The following is a 19992-nucleotide window of genomic DNA, read 5'->3' as shown; positions in this document are numbered from 1 at the left end:
TTTATATGACAAAACAAGCAAGTATAGTGTAGAGAATCATTGTACCATCTAAACCACTGTGAGAAATATTTTCAAAAACATGTATTTTCAGCTGGTGTACAAAACAAAGTAAAAGACGCAAAAACAAAACATAAGAACCTGAAGCATAGAAATAGCGCACATAGAACAGATGAGAAATCTATAAATCCATTTATATGTCAATTTGGCCAAAAAGTTACATATTTTTTATCTTTTTATTTAACCAGGCAAGTCAGTTAAGAACAAATTCTTATTTACAATGACAGCCTACCCCAGCCAAACCCTAAACCAGGACGATGTTGAGTACCACTCTGCATATTTAGTACCACTCTGCATATTTTCAAGCATATTGGTTGCTGCATCATGTTAAGGGTATGCACAACGCATCACCAGGGGCAAACTACATGCCCTCTAGGACACCTACACCACCTGATGTCACAGGAAGGCCATAAAGATCATCAAGGCCAGCAACCACCCGAGCCACTGCCTGTTCATCCCACTATCATCCAGAAGGCGAGGTCAAAACAGGTGCATCAAAGCTGGGACCGAGAGACTGAAAAACAGCTTCTATCGCAAGGCCATCAGACTGTTAAACAGCCACCACTAGCATTGAGTGGCTGCTGCCAACATACTGACTCAACTCCAGCCACTTTAATAATGGGAATTGATGGAAATTGATGTAAAAAAATGTATCACTAGCCACTTTCAACAATGCCATTTAATATAATGTTTACATACCCTACATTACTCATCTCATATGTATATACTGTACACGATACCATCTACTGCATCTTACCTATGCCGTTCTGTACCATCACGCATTCATATATCTTTATCTACATATTCTTTATCCCTTTACACTTGTGTGTATAAGGTAGTAGTTGTGGAATTGTTAGGTTAGATTACTCGTTGGTTATTACTGCATTGTCGGAACTAGAAGCACAAGCATTTCGCTACACTGGCATTAACATCTGCTAACCATGTATATGTGACAAATAAAATTTGATTTGATGTTGGGCCAATTGTGCGCCGCCCTATGGGACTCCCAATCATGGCCGGTTGTGACACAGCCTGGAATCAAACCAGGGTCTGTAGTGGCGCCTATAGCACTGAGATGCAGTGCCATAATGTTTCATCTGTTAGTGCTACAAAGCAGACATTGGTGTCACATGAGGCTTTTCCGCTTGCTCTGTAATATGAGTAGTGTTTTGATTCCATTCACTTTAAAACATTTTTTTTTTCTTTTTACATTGATTCATAAATATTGAAAAAAAATTACATTTTGGATTTGGCTAATGTTTCAATATATTGTTGAACATAAAATACTGTACGGGCATATCAAAGTTCTAGAGTGGGATTTCTGCTACTTTTACAGTTATGATCCAATTTGTAAGCATTGCCAACAGAGTGAATGTGAAAATGTATTCAAAAAATGGTCATCCTCTGCTGGTGATTTGCAGAATGTGCAATGATTCAAGTAAAAAGGAGGGCTGCCTACTATTCCAATTTTTATGTATACAATAGGCCATAACTTTAAAACTAGCACTCTGGAACTTTGATACGCCCGTAAAGTATATTATGTTCAATAATATATAGAATAATTTGTCAAAACAGTCTGTTTTTCCAATATTCATGTTTATATTTTTCTATATTAAAAAATTAACATAAAACAAAGGGGAAAAAATACCACTCAAGAGCAAGCAGTAAAGCTTCAATACGACACCAATTTCTACTTCGTAGCACTTACAAACTAAACATTATGGAGTCTTAAAGGAGGCCTCGGTAAGGCCAAAATGTCACAAATATACTAACTTTAATTAATTATTTTTCAATTATGCTTTCAGATACAAATGGATGTCAACAATCCTTCCTCCAAAAGGACCATGCAATGGATTGTGGAAAAGTGAGGAATCGCTCTACAATGTAAGACCGATACTGTCTTCCAAATGCAGGGATCGGGTGAAATTGTGAAAACACAATTTGAAAGTGTGTTTTGTGATAGGCAGGCAATGTTTAGTGAAAAGAGGTGTGAGGTGTGTGGATGGAGTGTCATCGGTTAAGAGTGCTAATAAATTGTGTCAGTATAGCCTAGCCCGGTGGCTCTGTTGTGTGTGTGATTAGGCCAACAGGTAGTCCTTGTTTGCTGCGTTAGACCGGGATGTGGGAACACCCTTAAAAATCTGAAAGGGCAATAAATCAAGCCCTCATTCAGGACAGATGGTTCTGATCGGACAGGGCTAAAAACTTCCATTGGAACTACTGCTTTCCACCATCCAACCACTGAATTTATGCCTTTTCCCAGTCATCTATCGCTAGACATCCATACCTTCACCCCCATGGAAATATGCAGTGAACAAAAGTGAAGCACTAAAGTATAAACAATAGTGATAAAGATGTTGAGGGCAAAACATACTTTAGTGGACTTCTCAATCCACAGAAGATTCCAAGGAGCGCCACTTACTGGTGAGTAAGTCATAGACTGTTCTCTCTGCTACCGCACTGCAAGCGGTACCGGAGCACCAAGTCTATGACCAAAAGGCTCCTCAACAGCTTCTACCCCTAAGCCATAAGACTGCTGAACAATTAATCAAAATGGCCACCGGATTATTTACATTGACCACCCCCCTCCATATGTTTTTTTACACTGCTGCTACTCGCTGTTTATCTATGCATAGTCACTTCAACACTACCTACATGTACAAATGACCTTGACTAACCTTACCCACGACATTGACTTGGTACCGGTACCCCCTGTATATAGCCTCGATATTGTCATTTTATTATGTTACTTTTTATAATTTTTTACTTTAGCGTATTTGGTAAATATTTTCTAAACTCTTTCTTGAACTGCACTGTTGGTAAGTAAGCATTTCACAGTAAGGTCTAAACATGTTGTATTCGGCGCATGTGATAAATAGTTTGATTTGATTTGTTTTAAGTCTGACCCTGCACAAGGAGAGTTATCTGAATGTACCCTGCCTGAAGTCCAACCCTTTCATATTCCACAAGAACATTGACATATCTGTGTGTGTGTGTGTGTGAGAGATTTCTCACAGGTTTCTGTGACTCCACCCTGCCAGAGGAATTACCGAGAACAAACACACGACACAATTGAACCCGATAGACACAAGCATCTCGTCTGTGCTCAGAGACCTTGGTGAGCAGCCGTGAAACATGCAGGACACAGAGGATGGGCAGGGACCAGGGAGGAAGAGGAGGTGACACACAGCTGACAGTCTGACAGCTGGGTGGGACTATTGTCACAGTGTCTCATCCATCATACATCACTTCTAGTGACAGGCTGGGCAAAATAATGCACTACTACTGTAGAATTACAGACATGACTTCACAAGGATCTGTGTGGATCGAAATGTGTTGTTACAACAAGGTACGTACACGTGAGACATTCTATAGTCCTATATTCCAAAACGATCTACTCATATAAAAAAAAGGGGTTGCTTGTACTCTAATATCAGAAAGACCGATAACGGTATGCTTTCATGGCTGTATTGACTGCCTTAGGCATCAGCTCAGGGTATGATTACAATCTGTGTAATTCTAGCTAGTGTCTCTCCTCCTCTAGCAAACTGCAGGACAACAAGGTATTCATTCCCATTCCAAGCGAGTCTAACAGGAGGATGAAAGAAAAAAAACAAGTGGCAGCAACATGCTCTGACCTACGCCACTTCGCATCCTAACCAATGAGAGCCCAGCTAGGTATCAATTCACAATAAAAGGAGCCGGTCAGGACTACAGGATGTAAAGCATATGACTGACACCTGCAGGGTGGTCGGTGTATTACCACTCACAATGAAAGATTAATCTTTCGGCCATAGGCCCCTTTTCAGTACAGACACACTGACCTCAGGCACTGATGCTCTCAATTTTTTGAAAGACCCCCATCGCTATCTGTGCCCATTCAACAGCCTAGATTTACGTAGGTATTACTTCTCATACGCTTACGATTATTGCTTGAACAGACGCTAAGATCATGTTTGGTTGATATCATTGCAAAATACCTATTTTGGATGCAGCAGTTGTTAGCTAGAATGCTAACGCTCATTGACCTAGGCTGTAGCAAAGCTAGCCAAAGAGCCATTTTACTGGTTGAAGTGCAAGTATAATGCAGTTCATTTGCGATGATGACACAAAGCTTATATTAAGGTCAACATTCATACGAGCCTTAAAATTAGATTATAATCCCAAAGTAGTGTGAAAATGCACTCTTAAGCTACATGTAAAGAGAGGCTTTTTTGTTTCCGGTCTATGAGAACTCCCCCATGTTCTGCAACCAATATGGCTCACGTCGCCCAAACACACAAGGGTGATGTAAATTTATAGGGACAAATTATACTCTAGTGCAACTGGCGCCCGTAGGTGACTTCATTTGGCCTCTCAAGTTTCCTGAGAAAAAAAAAAATGCATACAAATAATATATATATATATATAAGTGATATCATTTTGAAAATCGGTTCAAAATTATTCCCACGCATAATAGAGAGACATATGTGATAGTATGCGGTAGTCTAATGCACGCAGAGTACAAGTGTTTTCCACCAATGGAAAAATCTGTCCTTGTTTGTGGGACATTGTCATTTCAAATAAACCCGAAACTGGGTCACTGGCGATGGCTCAAAGGCTTAGCATTCTCACTTTATTTCTGCACACAAAAAGGGACATGATAGTCACAAAATGACAGCATATTCAAATACCCATTCTAGTTTGGGAACCAACCGGTTACCCATTTGCCATTTTGTTGGGTTTTGCCAAACCGCGTTTGGGTTGAGAGGCCCTCCCCTCCTACCCCTATGTTTTTATTTTGTTCCATCATTTTTTTTCCCCTCCAAGAGAGATTACAGAGACAAGCTGCCGTGACAGAATGACCAACAGGACCACACTACATCCCCGCCCCTCTGATCCCAGGAAATCATGTTAATCGTGCCCTCTCATGTCGCCATCTTGTGGTGAAAACGTGCACCACAGCAATAACATGCAACGTCATCTATCTGTATGCTTGGTGATCTGGGCCAAAAATTGTAACCAATATTGTTGTTTTTAAAGATACTCACCCCTCCCATTGTTATCCCATCAATAAGGGCCACATATGGCTTCTGATATGTTCCTTAAAAGAATAAATAAAATATAAGTCAAAACAGAACAGATAGCCAAAAGGAGAGAAACTGGTGCTCCCAAAATACTAAACATAACTGGTCTCATCAGAGAATGGTCTGGCTTTGTAGATTCATAATGAAAACCAAACATTTTGTAATACACAGGGATATTGTTTGTTCTAAAATGTTTCCCCTCTACCAGACTCATGGAAGAGGCGAGATTGGGACACGTACCAATAGTATTGTTCAGGATGTATTCTTCACGGAAGAAGTTCTTAGCAAGAGCATCTCCTATCTTCCCTGCTTCAGTCACAGCTAGGAAGAAATGTGATTACAAAATGCACTCAGTAAAGCACAGAGAAGACACTTTTGAAAAGGAAGATGACGACATATTCAGTACATATCAAGATACTGTGCGAGTATGCGTGTGCGTGTGTACTCTCGACAGTCTTATTTACCTCTGATGTCTCCACCAGCACAGAAGGCTTTCCCACCGGCTCCTTTGACAATAACAATATCAGTCTCCTTGTCAGTCTCCCATTTCTACAATGGAACGTGCAGCAGATTCAAAATAGCTTGAGTACATTATGTGGATCAAGTCAATTCTGACTGCTATCCAAGTTAACACGTGGTACATTACGAGGTGTTACATTGCCCATTGCAATGCCCATGTAACCCGGATCGCATTCAAGCTATGTATTTGTGTTTAGACATTGAAGCATTTCCAAGTTCCACTTTCCATTGCCATTAGCCCTTTACACTCATACGGGTTAGAATTGGCAGATTTGGGTAATGAAAAACAACCTAAATTAATTTGGAACGTAGCGGCGGTACAGTAACATGCTATACATGACGTCAGAGCTCCGGGTTTTGACTGACAGCCGATCTGAACGTGAGCCCCCATCCCTTCCGGTAAATTGTGCATCTTTTGCAAATGTTTTGTTTCCTAAGTGAGGAAAACGCCGTAAATTCGGGTGACTATTTATTTTCAAAGATGAAACATTGAGGATTATAATAAATACCATTGCACCTACCCCACATTTGTCAGGAATAGTCTTATCGTGTTACTGAATGTATCCAGAGTGTTTTCAGATTTCGTTATCAACAAACGCAGCGAAAAGTACAGTAAATGTAAAATGCACATAAAATCATGTTTGGATTCAGTTTGGATTCAGTCTTGTGAACTGTTGTGTACTCACCGTTGGCCTAATAATTTTCGCATTATCTCCAAACTGTTCCCTTTCAATTGCTACCATGGTTATGCATATGCTTCTCATATTTCTTCTGTAAGAAACTCTTCAATGTATCCTTTATCCATATAGGCCAATTCCCACGAGTGTAAAGGGTTAAAAACAGGTGTCGAAACATTTAAATTTGCTGAATGCAACCTTAAACGCTCCCGTTTACCTTCTGTGGCTAGAGGCCTTAACAGTAAGCCACATTTAACAATTTGCCACGTTTAATGAACTACTCCTACAGATCGCTGCCGTTGTTTGCAGCAGGACTGATATGATTGCCTGTCCTTGCCCCCTGTCCGAGTGACAGGTAGCCTAGTCAGTGTTAACCAACTATCGCTCACCTTGAGCTGGGGGTACATGAGTCGTATCATGTTCATGTTGAGGGCGTTCAGGGCTTTGGGGCGGTTCAGGGTGATCACCCCAGCATTCCCCACTTTCTCCACCAGTATCTCAGCTCCCGCCTGGCTCGTCATCTGCCACCAAACACACACACAGAAAAAAGACAATGCAACACAAGCAAACACATTTAGGTATAGCAGTAGGACGGGCATGACACGTTTGACTTAAATTCCTGACCCAAAGGAAGAGGATTTCTATTCTATACAATAAAGTGGTGCTGTTACCTACCGTAGCTATAGCTTAACGTGTGTGTCCATCTCTCTCCCCTTCACTTCTGTGGAGGGAGTATTACCACACATATAGCTAGCTAACTGTCTTACAGAAGAATTTTAAGTGCTTACCATTTGCCCTCGAATTCTTTGCAATCTGCAGAGGGACCTAAATCTAAAGACAGTACAAGAAAGATGTGAAAATGGTGACAGAGATTAAACGTGATTAAACCCTATGAACACTAAACTTGGACATACTGACCTCTTATTAGGCTGGGCGAACCTGATTTGGTGATTTCTGGTATATCGTCAAAATAAATCATTTGCAACACGTTTTTTTGGACTCATTCAGCAGTTTTTTACCTGATTAAGTACAATACCATTGGAAATTTATGTTGAAGATAGAATGCAGCCATCATTACTTGTATTTTTTTTAAAGCATCTTATAAAACTGTACAAGCACCAAAAGCCATATTGTTTTGACAAGTGGCAATAAATCACAAATTGATTAGGTGGAAATCTGGTTGTACACGCTGTTGAAACTAACACAACAACAAACAAAACATGGAATCAGGAGATTTTCTTCTCTTCTCACAGGTTAGAGGACAACCGGCAGGAGAAAGTCAGCTATATTTCAGAGTGTTAAGATTTTGATACGGGGGTCGCCAAAATAGAAAGGGAAACGCAGAGCTGTTGTGTCAATTACTCATATCAATTTCACATTGAAATCAATAGAGAGAGAAGGCGGAAAATCAGGATGGACATTCTGTTAAAACTAGCACAGCTCAAAAACCACACGGAATCTGGGAATTTTATATCACTGGTAGTGGACAACTTGTAGAAGACAACCAGCCACACTTTGAAGTGTTGCATTTTGATTGAGGTGGGTCGCCAACGCGGTAAGATTAACGTAACACTTGTGTGTTAATCACTCATATCATTACATATTGAAATCAATAGAACGAGGGCAAAAATTATTGGTTGTATGTTCTGTTTAAACGTGCATTATACAAAGGTCACATGGAGATGTGGAATAACCTATATATATATATACACAGTGCCTTGCGAAAGTATTCGGCCCCCTTGAACTTTGCGACCATTTGCCACATTTCAGGCTTCAAACATAAAGATATAAAACTGTATTTTTTTGTGAAGAATCAACAACAAGTGGGACACAATCATGAAGTGGAACGACATTTATTGGATATTTCAAACTTTTTTAACAAATCAAAAACTGAAAAATTGGGCGTGCAAAATTATTCAGCCCCTTTACTTTCAGTGCAGCAAACTCTCTCCAGAAGTTCAGTGAGGATCTCTGAATGATCCAATGTTGACTTAAATGACTAATGATGATAAATCCAATCCACCTGTGTGTAATCAAGTCTCCGTATAAATGCACCTGCACTGTGATAGTCTCAGAGGTCCGTTAAAAGCACAGAGAGCATCATGAAGAACAAGGAACACACCAGGCAGGTCCGAGATACTGTTGTGAAGAAGTTTAAAGCCGGATTTGGATACAAAAAGATTTCCCAAGCTTTAAACATCCCAAGGAGCACTGTGCAAGCGATAATATTGAAATGGAAGGAGTATCAGACCACTGCAAATCTACCAAGACCTGGCCGTCCCTCTAAACTTTCAGCTCATACAAGGAGAAGACTGATCAGAGATGCAGCCAAGAGGCCCATGATCACTCTGGATGAACTGCAGAGATCTACAGCTGAGGTGGGAGACTGTCCATAGGACAACAGTCAGTCGTATATTGCACAAATCTGGCCTTTATGGAAGAGTGGCAAGAAGAAAGCCATTTCTTAAAGATATCCATAAAAAGGGTTGTTTAAAGTTTGCCACAAGCCACCTGGGAGACACACCAAACATGTGGAAGAAGGTGCTCTGGTCAGATGAAACCAAAATTCAACTTTTTGGCAACAATGCAAAACGTTATGTTTAGCGTAAAAGCAACACAGCTCATCACCCTGACCACACCATCCCCACTGTCAAACATGGTGGTGGCAGCATCATGGTTTGGGCCTGCTTTTCTTCAGCAGGGACAGGGAAGATGGTTCAAATTGATGGGAAGATGGATGGAGCCAAATACAGGACCATTCTGAAAGAAAACCTTATGGAGTCTGCAAAAGACCTGAGACTGGGACGGAGATTTGTCTTCCAACAAGACAATGATCCAAAACATAAAGCAAAATCTACAATGGAATGGTTCAAAAATAAACATATCCAGGTGTTAGAATGGCCAAGTCAAAGTCCAGACCTGAATCCAATCCAGAATCTGTGGAAAGAACTGAAAACTGCTGTTCACAAATGCTCTCCATCCAACCTCACTGAGCTCGAGCTGTTTTGCGAGGAGGAATGGGAAAAAATGTCAGTCTCTCGATGTGCAAAACTGATAGAGACATACCCCAAGCGACTTACAGCTGTAATCGCAGCAAAAGGTGGCGCTACAAAGTATTAACTTAAGGGGGCTGAATAATTTTGCACGCCCAATTTTTCAGTTTTTGATCTGTTAAAAAAGTTTGAAATATCCAATAAATGTCATTCCACTTCATGAGTGTCCCACTTGTTGTTGATTCTTCACAAAAAAAATACAGTTTTATATCTTTATGTTTGAAGCCTGAAATGTGGCAAAAGGTCGCAAAGTTCAAGGGGGCCGAATACTTTCGCAAGGCACTGTATATATGTTACCCTTCCAATGAGCTTATCATAAACTACAACGCGAAAAGTACAGTTTACTTCAGCACAGGTAACAGTCATTTAGTCTTTCTTTAGTTTTCATTCTTACTCTTCCCAATTCACTTAAACTATATTTCTTTATTTCCCATGGGCTTCACCAGAGTACCCCCTAGTGGCTGGAATACAACTGTATTAAGCCCCTTACATATACATTGGGTTTATCTAACAGGTTGGTTAGATAAACATTTGTTGAAGGCTGCTATCTATATTTTGGAATGGCGGATGTTGATTTCGGGAGTCTGCCAAAGGGAACAAACCACTTTTTCAAACGAATCACGACCCACCTTAGAATATCAACAGTGACAACGGTTGGCTGCTATTTTAATGACAGTTTGACTGTCTAATCCGTGTATTAGTATGTGGCCAGCAACATTTATAGAGCAACAACCCCAAATTATTTGTGCCATTTGAGAAATACATTTTTTATAGAGTTCTAAGTCCTGCGACCCCCCATCACTAGTTTAAGCATGGAGATAAAAAAAAAACAATTTAACCAGGTGCTCTAGAAAGAGCTCCCATAGTGACTGTGCAGCAGCCAATTCATTCGACCTCCCTACTGTTATATTGGCTCACAATGTTAGAGGACAACCGGCAGAAGACAAGGCTTGATGTATTTAAAAAGTTTTTTTATTCTACCTTGCATTATAATAAGGACTAGCTAGAAAGTACAGTCTCTTTGGAGAAACACCATTTGCAATTGGAAGACTAAAGCCTTGTTCACACTGCAGGGCTTAATGCTCAAATCAGTTTGGTTTGCTAGCTAGGACACCAGCACACACTAACCTTCACACTATGTACCGGTGTCCCCTAGCCTATCTAGCTACCAGCCTCTTTCTTCTTCGGTGGTGGGTTTTCAGTGGCTGGCAGGGCTTGACATGAACTTTTTTTAGCCAAATGTTTTACTTGTCCAAATGCTGAAGTCACTTGTCCCAACAAAAAAAGGTATGTAACACCATCAGCCAAAAAAGGTGACTGAAAATTAGTGAAGTATATATATAGTAGGGATTAAAAATAACTTTTTATTTTTTATTTTATTTAACTAGGAAAGTCAGCTAAGAACAAATTCTGCAGACCCATAGTCCACTTGTCAAACTTGTTCCACAGAGGGCTGAGTATTTGCTCCTCCCTTGTACTTGATGAATTAAGGTCACGAATTAGTAAGGAACTCCCCTCACCTGGTTGTCTAGGTCTTAATTGAAAGGGAAACAGAAAACCCAGCAGACACTAGGCCCTCTATGGAATGAGTTTGACAACCCAGCCATAGACGATGTTATCGCCCCTAGCAGCCATCCAAAATAAAGGGGCAGATTATTTTTTATTTTTTTCACACTACAGGCGACAATATCGGTCACTAATAAAGGACTAGTAAAGCCCCAATGCAGTACTTGTGAGAAAAATAAAAAAAAAACGTATTTATTAATCATAAAAATAAATCAGATTTTTCAGAGGGTGCTGCAGCACCCCTATTTTGCTCAGCTATGCCAATCTGGCTACCCGTGTGTGCAGAAGCACGCAGATGGAGCCAGTGACATAGTCAAAAGAGCCTCGCTGGCTGTGCATCTTGTGATGGGTTGTAAATCATCATGGGTTGCAGAGCAACTCTGCTGTTCTCAGAACTGGATAATTATAAACTGATTCACATTTTTCCCTCATCCTCCGCTCATATTAGGCCTAGGTTAATATATGCGTTGTAGGTAGGTTGCACATTGCTAAAATAATATGGAAATAGGCCTAGCCCAACTATGCATTTCTTTCATAAGCATTCCTCAGCTGTAGCCTAAGTTCTTTTGACTCCTCATTTGATTTTTCCATATTGGCATTGTTTGCTCAATTTCACTTCTTGTGGCCTAAAATATTTGTAATTCAAAATATGTGAATGAGAATAGCATATACTCCGACTAATTATTCCCATTTAAAAGCTTCAACTTTAGGCCATTAAACACTGTTAGTATAGTTTGGAAATTCCTCTTCATAACTTTAATTTCTCTTAATGCTTTAATGATATTTCAGTTAGTAGGATTAGGCTTTTGGTCGTTTGGTTTGCAATAACAAGGAAGGATTTATATTCTGGCCACGCATGCATAATTTCTGTCATAAGGTTGTGTTTTTTTTCCTCATTCGATGTTTATATCTTGCTATTGCTTCTTTTGTCTCTCGTTATTACCTTAGGCCTCCCATGTGTTGGAGTTATTTAAAAAAGCACTTAAAACTTTGAGATAGAACTAGGACTCCGTTTGATTCATTCATTGTTTGATCATGAAACAGCATGGCAGGAGAAATCTAAGCATGCAATTAAACCGAAAGAGTTTCTTAATAGGCCAAGTCACATTCATTTCAAATTGAGAGAAAATAGAACATTTGGCCTTTTACAAAAATCAGACACCCGAGTGTCTGCTATAAAAATAGACTTTGGCTATTGGCACAGATCATCCAACATTCGAGAGGGAGAAGAAAAAACGAAACAATTCTGGCCGGATATTTTGCGCTGCTTTGGTGGGACTCTGCCTTTGTTCTCCTGCTTTGTGTAAATATAAAATAATTATTGAAACAGGTTATAGCAAATAGGAGTATGGGCAATTTACTCAGGATATCAACCATACACTGCCCTGCGGCAGCACAGCTGCCTGATCAGAGTAATTGTTTGATATTGTGATTTATTTTTTGCTTGCTCCAGATCAGCCTTAATGTCGAGCCCTGGTTGGCAACCAAAGTAGGTGCATTTCCGCCACCGACTGTGCTGGAGTATGAGCCAGAGAGCGATAGCAGCCTCAATGGTGTGGGCGCAGCATAGGTGTGGCAGATACACATTATTGGTCCAAACAGCAAGTTGCTTTTGACCAAATAGGATGTGCGTGTGTGTTCAGACAGCAGCCATTTGCTGGCATGTCTACCCTAGTTGTCATAGTAACAACGGGTGTGCGTGCAGTGGTGTAGGCTGATTGGTGGTGGTGCTCATGCTTCCTATCACTCACAAGTTATGTAGCAAGCCAAGGTGACAACAATGCCTGCCATGAACGTTTCCCAGTTGCTTTGAATGTTAAAAATCATAGTGTAAGACCACTTTTAAACGCCTCAAAGGATACGATTATTGAACTTTCAAAACAAGTCATTTTTTGGCTAGCCACAGCAGCCAATTAGCTAGCTAGGTATCAGTTTAGCTTTTTAGCCCATTCATGTGTCTGTAAACAATTAAGCTAGTTAGCTACCACATGTTTTTTTTCATAACTGTCAGAGTAGCTAGCAAGTAAGATATGCCAAATAACAGTCTAAAAACCACTTGTGGGCAAAATAAAGTCTGATTTTCGCATGGCCAGGAATCAGATTTGCATCGGATTTCAAACCTATGAAGGTGGTTTGAAATGTGGCTTGAAATATGATTCCATGTGCTTTTTGGCTGTTAACACAGCAGGAAAAATACCAGATTCAAATCAGATAAGCAAAAAATGTAATTTGAGTCACTCCAACGTGAACAAGGTTTAATAGGTTGATGAATGCAATGTCAAGATATTAGCTAATCATGCATGGAGAGTTGAAGCACCATTGGGCAGCAACAAAGTCTACTCAGACAAACTATTATACTTTTTAAAGTACCCCTTTTTCTCCCCAATTGGTATTACAATCTTGTCTCGTCGCTGCAACTCCCATACAGACTCAGGAGAGGCGAAGGTCGAGAGCCGTGCGTCCTCCGAAACACAACCCAACCACAGTGCTTCTTGACACAATGCCCACTTAACCCGGAAGCCAGCCGCACCAATGGGTTTGGAGGAAACACTGTACACCTGGCGACCGTGTCAGCTTGCACTGCGCCTGGCCCGTCACAGGAGTCGCTCGTGTGCGATGGGACAAGGACATCCCTGTCGGCCAAACCCTCCCCTAACCCGGACGACGCTGGGCCAATTGTGCGCTGCCCCATGGGTCTCCCGGTCGCGGCCGGCTGAAGCCAGAATCTCTAGTGACACAGCTAGCACTGCCTTAGACCACTGCGTCACTCTTGCCACTCGGGAGGCTAGACAAACTATTCTGACAGTGGATTTGTGGGCCTGGGGGAAGAACCTACTGTTATGCCTGTTTACACTGAGCTGCACTGGGGTCGGAACGCAATCATGGTTACATCTCACGCCGGTATCTAAACCCTGGATTGCGGATGCTATGTATTGGGCTTTAAAGCCACCAGTTGACCATATTGGCACTCCCAAATAGAACCAGTCCTCCATTACAATGAATGGAATTCTATTGCATTTCAATGAAAAGTTTCAGGCACAAAATTACATGTATTTAAGTATTTTTTGTTGCAGTGGGGCCATAACATTTGTACTTTAAAAAAAAAGATACTTGAAGATTTTTTTCCCCCACCTTTATTTAACCAGGTAGGCTAGTTGAGAACAAGTTCTCATTTGCAACTGCGACCTGGCCAAGATAAAGCATAGCAGTTCAACACAGAGTTACACATGGAATGAACAAAACATACAGTAGAAAAAAAAGAAAAAGTCTATATACAGTGAGTGCAAATGTTATTTGTTTTCATGTTAGGCTTACATAATTTTTTAAAGTATGCATTAAGGTATGTAATAGAAAATAAATGCATTTCTATAGCTTCCAAAAATATTTTTTACAATTGAGGAGTACCAAGATGGCTGTGTGGTAGCTTCAATACAAAGCCCCCTGTCAGTCATCCAGGGTTTATACACATACTCGTTACATGGTGTCTAAGTGTAACCATGATTGCGTTCAGACCCCAGTGCAGCTCAGTGTTAACAAGCGTAACGGTATTGTCAGTATCTTCTGAAAAAACCCCACATAAAGCTAGCCAGCTAACGTTAAACTCTAGCTACATGCACGGCGTCCTCGTCGACTAAACATACATTTAAATCAACGTTTGCAGACGTATGCCTACCTGTGCGTAGAATTCAAAATAGTTATTGACATTGTGTAGTTTTTCCTTCTCTAATTAGCTTGAAAAGCACACTGCCTGCTTCAAGAAATGGTTCAAGTTTACGAACAGTTCTTCCTGGGTAGCAGACAACAGACTATTCCTGATTGGTTACCTTCGTAAGCGTCATTGGGGGCGTATGCACCATCAAATTAACGTTCGTTGCATTTAAAAGTGGAAATTCACCACACTGCCATCTACTGGGACAATATATACATACACGCACCAATTTGGATTTTAGGTCACCACAAATCACTGTTGAGGCAAGCTTGACTTTATGAGGAAACTAGGCAGGGTTCAAATTATAGACCGGCTTGGATAAACAAATACTCATAAACAAATTAGCATTCCCCCAGGTCCACAATAACTGAAATATCAAAAACATAATTGGACATCTATTTTAATAATTTCAGCATACAACAAGAAATTAGATGTTCTCCTCTGGGAATCATTTAATTATTCTACATAAAACAAACCAGATACAATATTTTAATCAGACAATATTCACTATTCGCTGACATTACTATGATAGAAAAAAAATCATATGAGCAAGGAGGGACATGGTTTTGTAGAGCACATACAATGCCTTCGGAAAGTACTCAGACCCCTTGACTTTTTCCACATTTTGTTACGTTTTGTTATTCAAAAATGGATTTTAAAAATCCTCAGCAATCTCCATCGATCATCCTTGAGAAGTTTCTACAACTTGATTGGAGTCCACCTGTGGTCAATTCAATTGATTGGACATGATTTGAAAAGGCACACACCTCTTTATATAAGGTCCCAGAGTTGACAGTGCATGTCAGAGCAAAAACCAAGCCATGAGGTCAAAGGGATTGTCCGTAGAGCTCTCTGCAGCATTGAAGGTCCCCAACAACACAGTGGCTGCCATCATTCTTAAATGGAAGAAGTTTGGAACCACCAAGATCTTCCTAGAGCTGGTCACCCTGCCAAACTGAGCAATCTGGGGAAAGGACCTTGGTCAGGGAGGTGACCAAGAGCCCGATGGTCACTCTGACAGTGCTCTAGAGTTCCTCTGTGGAGATGGTTGTCCTTCTGGAAGGTTTTCCCATCTCTGCAGCACTCCACCAATTAGGCTTTTATAGTTGAGTGGCCAGATGGAAGCCACTCCTCAGTAAAAGGCATATGACAGCCTGTTTGGAGTTTGCCAAAAAAGCACTTAAATACTCTCAGACCATGAGAAACAATATTTTCTGGTCTGATGAAACCAAGATTGAACTTTTTGGCCTGAATGGCAAGCGTCACATGTGGAGGAAATCTGGCACCATTCCTATGGTGAAGCATGATGGTGGCAGCATCATGCTGTGAGGATGATTTTCAGCAGAAGGGACTGGGAGACTAGTCTTTTATGAGAACCTGCTCAGGACCTCAGACCGGGGCGAAGGTTCACCTACCAACAGGACAACGACCCTAAGCACACAGCCAGGACAACGCAGGGGTGGTTTCGGGACAAGTCTCTGAATGTCCTTGAGTGGCCCAGCCAGAGCCCTGACATGTACCTGATCGAACATCTCTGGAGAGACCTGTAAATAGCTGTGCTACAACGCTCCCCCATCCAACCTGACAGAGCTTGAGATGATCTGCAGAGAAAAATGGGAGAAACTCCCCAAATACAGGTGTGCCAAGATTGTAGCGTCCTACCCAAGAAGACTTGATGCTGTAATCGCTGCCAAAGATGGTTCAACAAAGTACAGAGTAAAGGTCTGAATACTTATATAAATGTGATATTTTTATTAAATTAGCAAACAATTCTAAAAACCTGTTTTTTGTCATTTATGGGTTATTGTGGGGGGGGGCAATTTATTCCATTTCAGAATAAAGCTGTAACAAAATAAGGTCAAGAGGTCTGAATACTGTCAGACATTGTACGAGACAATTTGAACGAACAAACACCATTTTAAATTCACTCTTTTTGCCTGCGTTTTCCTCAAGTTGGAGCTAAGCTTGGGCCAACAAGTCCGGTAACACTTTGTAAACAAAAGTACTCAACGTGATACATGTTAAACTACATAAATCAGGTCTTAACAGATCTTTTAAAACATGGTATTTTCAAAATGAAGTTTCAAAATGAGGCACAGCATTTAGAAGTAGCGTAGTTACTGGGATGTAGTTCCAGGAAGCGTTGTCTGCTTGGCTTCCCAAAGGAATCCTTCTAATTTACTGGGCCATCAAAGTATTCATACCCCTTGACCGATCCCATATTTTCTTGTGATACAGCCTGAATTCAAAATGGATTCAATTTTCTCACCCATCCAAAAACAACCTATAATGACAGTGATAACATGTTTTAAGAGATCCTAGAAAAATGAAATACAGAAATCTCTCCTTTACATAAATATTCACACCCTTTTGCTATGACACTCCCAACTTGAGCTCCGTTGCATCCAATTTCCTTTGTTCATCCTTGAGATGTCGCTATAACTTGATTGGAGTCCACCTACGGCTAATTCAATTGTTTGGACAAGATTTAGAAACACACCTGTCTACATAAGGTTCCACAGACGTCAGAGCAGAAACTTTACCAGGACGTCCCAGGAACTGTCTGTAGATCAGATACTTGTGATGAGGCATGTATCTGGAAAAGGGTATGAAACAATTTCTATGGTGTTGAAAGTTTCCAAGAGCACGGTGCTCTCCATCATTGGGAAATGGGAAAAAAAATATTGAACTACCCAGACTGTGCCTAGAGCTGGCCATCCGACTGACCAAACTGAGTAACGGGGCAAGAAGGACCTTGGTCAAAGATGTGACCAAGAAACCAATGACCACTCTGACGTCCTATACAGTTCCTTGGCTGAGATGGGAGAACCTGCCAGAAGGACAACAGTCTCTACAGCACTTCACTAATCTGGCCTTTATGGGAGAGCGGCCAGACAGAAGCCACTCCTGAGAAAAAGGCACATGACAGCACATGGAGTTTGCAACAAGGCATGTGAAAGACAGATAAAGCAAAACATGATGTGGTCTGATGTGACAGAAATATAACTTTTTGGCTTAAATGCAAAGCGCCATGTCTGGAGAAAACCAGTCACAGCTCATCATCTGTCTAACACCATTTCTAAATCAAATCATATGTTCAAATCAAATTTGATAGGTCACAAACACATTTCGCGGACTTTATTGCAGGTCTAGTGAAATAGTTGTGTTCATATCTCCAACAGTGCAGTAGTATCTAAAAGTAAAAATCGGGAGCAAGAAAGAAATAGTCGAAGTGAAACCATAGTTATTTTTTTCTGCATTTGAAAATATGATCTAATTACAAACCAAGTAGATCAATACCAGTGGAGGCTCCTCAGAGGAGGAAGGGGAGGACCATACTCAGTGAATTTCACAAAATGTTTAAATGTTAAACATTTAAAGTTATCCTTTTTAGATAAAACTATACTACATATAATCATGTCATCAAATAACTGATTAAAACACACTATTTTGCAAAGAAGGTCTACAGCAGCCTCAACAGCACTCTGTAGGGTAGCACCATGGTGTAGCCGGACAGCTAGCTTCTGTTCTCCTCTGGGTACATTGACTTCAATACAAAACTTTGGAAGCTCATGATTGTCACCCCCTTCCATAGACTTACAAAGTAATTATGACAAATTCTGGAGGACGTCCTCCAGCCTATCAGAGCTCTTGCAGCATGAACTGACATTGTCCACCCAATCAAACGATCAGAGAATTAATCTAGTACTGATAGCATAAGCTACAGATAGCTAGCACTGCATTGTATAAAATGTGGTGAATAGTTGACTCAAAGAGAAAGACAATAGTTGAACAGTTTTGAACAAATGAATTTATTCCAAAATGAAGGAGAAGCGAGAGAGTCATTTTTGTTAAATTTCAGTTTCACTTACTTAGCCAAAATGGGGATAAACATTCCTGAATTTGTCCAAAATAAACTCTTGGACTCATGATTACACCCTACAGTACCAGACAAAAGTCTGGACACACCGACTCATTCAAGGGTTTTTCTTTATTTTTATTATTTTCTACATTGTTGAATAATAGTGAAGACATCAAAACTATGAAAAAACACATATGGAATCATGTAGTAACCAAACAAGTGTTAAAAAAACTGATAATATTTTAGATTCTTGAAAGTAGCCACCCTTTGCCTTGATGACAGCTTTGAAAACTCTTGGCATTCTCTCAACCAGCTTCATGAGGAATGCTTTTCCAACCTGGAATGCATTTCAATTAACAGGTGTGCCTGGTTAAAAGTTCATTTCCTTCTTAATGCGTTTGAGGTAATCAGTTGTGTTGTGACAAGGTAGGGGTGTTATCCAGAAGATAGCCCTATTTGGTAAAAGACCAAGTTTATATTATTGCAAGAACAGCTCAAATACGCAAAGAGAAACGACAGTCCATCATTACTTTAAGACATGAAGGTAAGTCAATCCGGAACATTTCATGAACGTTGAAAGTTTTTTCAAGTGCATTCGCAAAAACCATCAAGCGCTATGATGAAACTGGCTCTCATGAGGACTACCAAAGGAAAGGAAGACCCAGAGGTACCTCTGATGCAGAGGATAAGTTCAATAAAGTTACCAGCCACAGAAATTACAGCCCAAATCAATGCTTCAGAGAGACATCTCAACATCAACTGTTCAGAGGAGACTGCATGAATCAGGGCTTCCTGATCAAATTGCTGCAAAGAAACCACTATTAAAGGACACCAATAAGAAGAGACTTGCTTGGGCCAAGAGACACGAGCAATGGACATTAGACTGGTGGAAATCTGTCCTTTGATCTAATGAGTCCAAATTTAAGATTTTTGTTTTCAACCGCCATGTCTTTGTGAGACGCAGAGTAGGTGAACAGATGATCTATGCATGTGTGGTTCCCACCGTGAAGCATGGAGGAGGAGGTGTGATGGTGCATGGTTGGTGACACTGTCTGTGATATATTTAGAATTCAAGGCACACTTAACTAGCATGGCTACCACAGTGTTCTGCAGCGATACACCATCCCATCTGTATTTCAACAGGACATTGACCCAACACACCTCCAGGCTGTGTAAGGGCTATTTGACCAAGAAGGAGAGTGATGGAGTGCTGCATCAGACCTGGCCTCCAAAATCACCTGACCTCATCCAATTGAGATGGTTTGGGATGAGTTGGACCGCAGAGTGAAGGAAAAGTAGCCAACAAGTGCTCAGCATATGTGGGAACTCCTTCAAGACCATTGGGAAAGCATTCCAGGTGAAGCAGGGTGAGAGAATGCCAAGAGTGTTCAAAGCTGGCATCAGGGCAAAATATTTTACAAATATATTTAGATTTGTTTAACACTTTTTTGGTTACTACATGACTCCATATGTGTTATTTCAT

At 40.6% G+C, this 19992-nt stretch overlaps 1 protein-coding gene across 1 annotated transcript in view; it reads right to left on the bottom strand.

Annotated features, from left to right (window-relative positions):
- Positions 1 to 14761, bottom strand: part of LOC112235297 (3-hydroxyisobutyryl-CoA hydrolase, mitochondrial) — a 53134-nt gene extending 38373 nt beyond the window's left edge. Inside the window, exons 1-6 of the mRNA XM_024403723.2 lie at positions 14612 to 14761; positions 7108 to 7150; positions 6709 to 6840; positions 5588 to 5672; positions 5364 to 5444; positions 5088 to 5140 (exon numbers count right to left, since the gene is read on the bottom strand). Coding sequence (XP_024259491.1) covers positions 5088 to 5140; positions 5364 to 5444; positions 5588 to 5672; positions 6709 to 6840; positions 7108 to 7150; positions 14612 to 14643 — 426 coding nt within the window. The 5' untranslated portion in view covers positions 14644 to 14761. The remainder of the gene's footprint in view (positions 1 to 5087; positions 5141 to 5363; positions 5445 to 5587; positions 5673 to 6708; positions 6841 to 7107; positions 7151 to 14611) is intronic.
- Positions 14762 to 19992: the final 5231 nt, after the last annotated feature.

The sequence above is a fragment of the Oncorhynchus tshawytscha genome, linkage group LG03 (assembly GCF_018296145.1).
Source record: "Oncorhynchus tshawytscha isolate Ot180627B linkage group LG03, Otsh_v2.0, whole genome shotgun sequence".
In the NCBI taxonomy this organism is placed as follows: domain Eukaryota; kingdom Metazoa; phylum Chordata; class Actinopteri; order Salmoniformes; family Salmonidae; genus Oncorhynchus; species Oncorhynchus tshawytscha.
The sequence above is the reverse complement of the archived record's forward strand: the minus strand, read 5'-3'. Positions and strand labels throughout refer to the sequence as shown.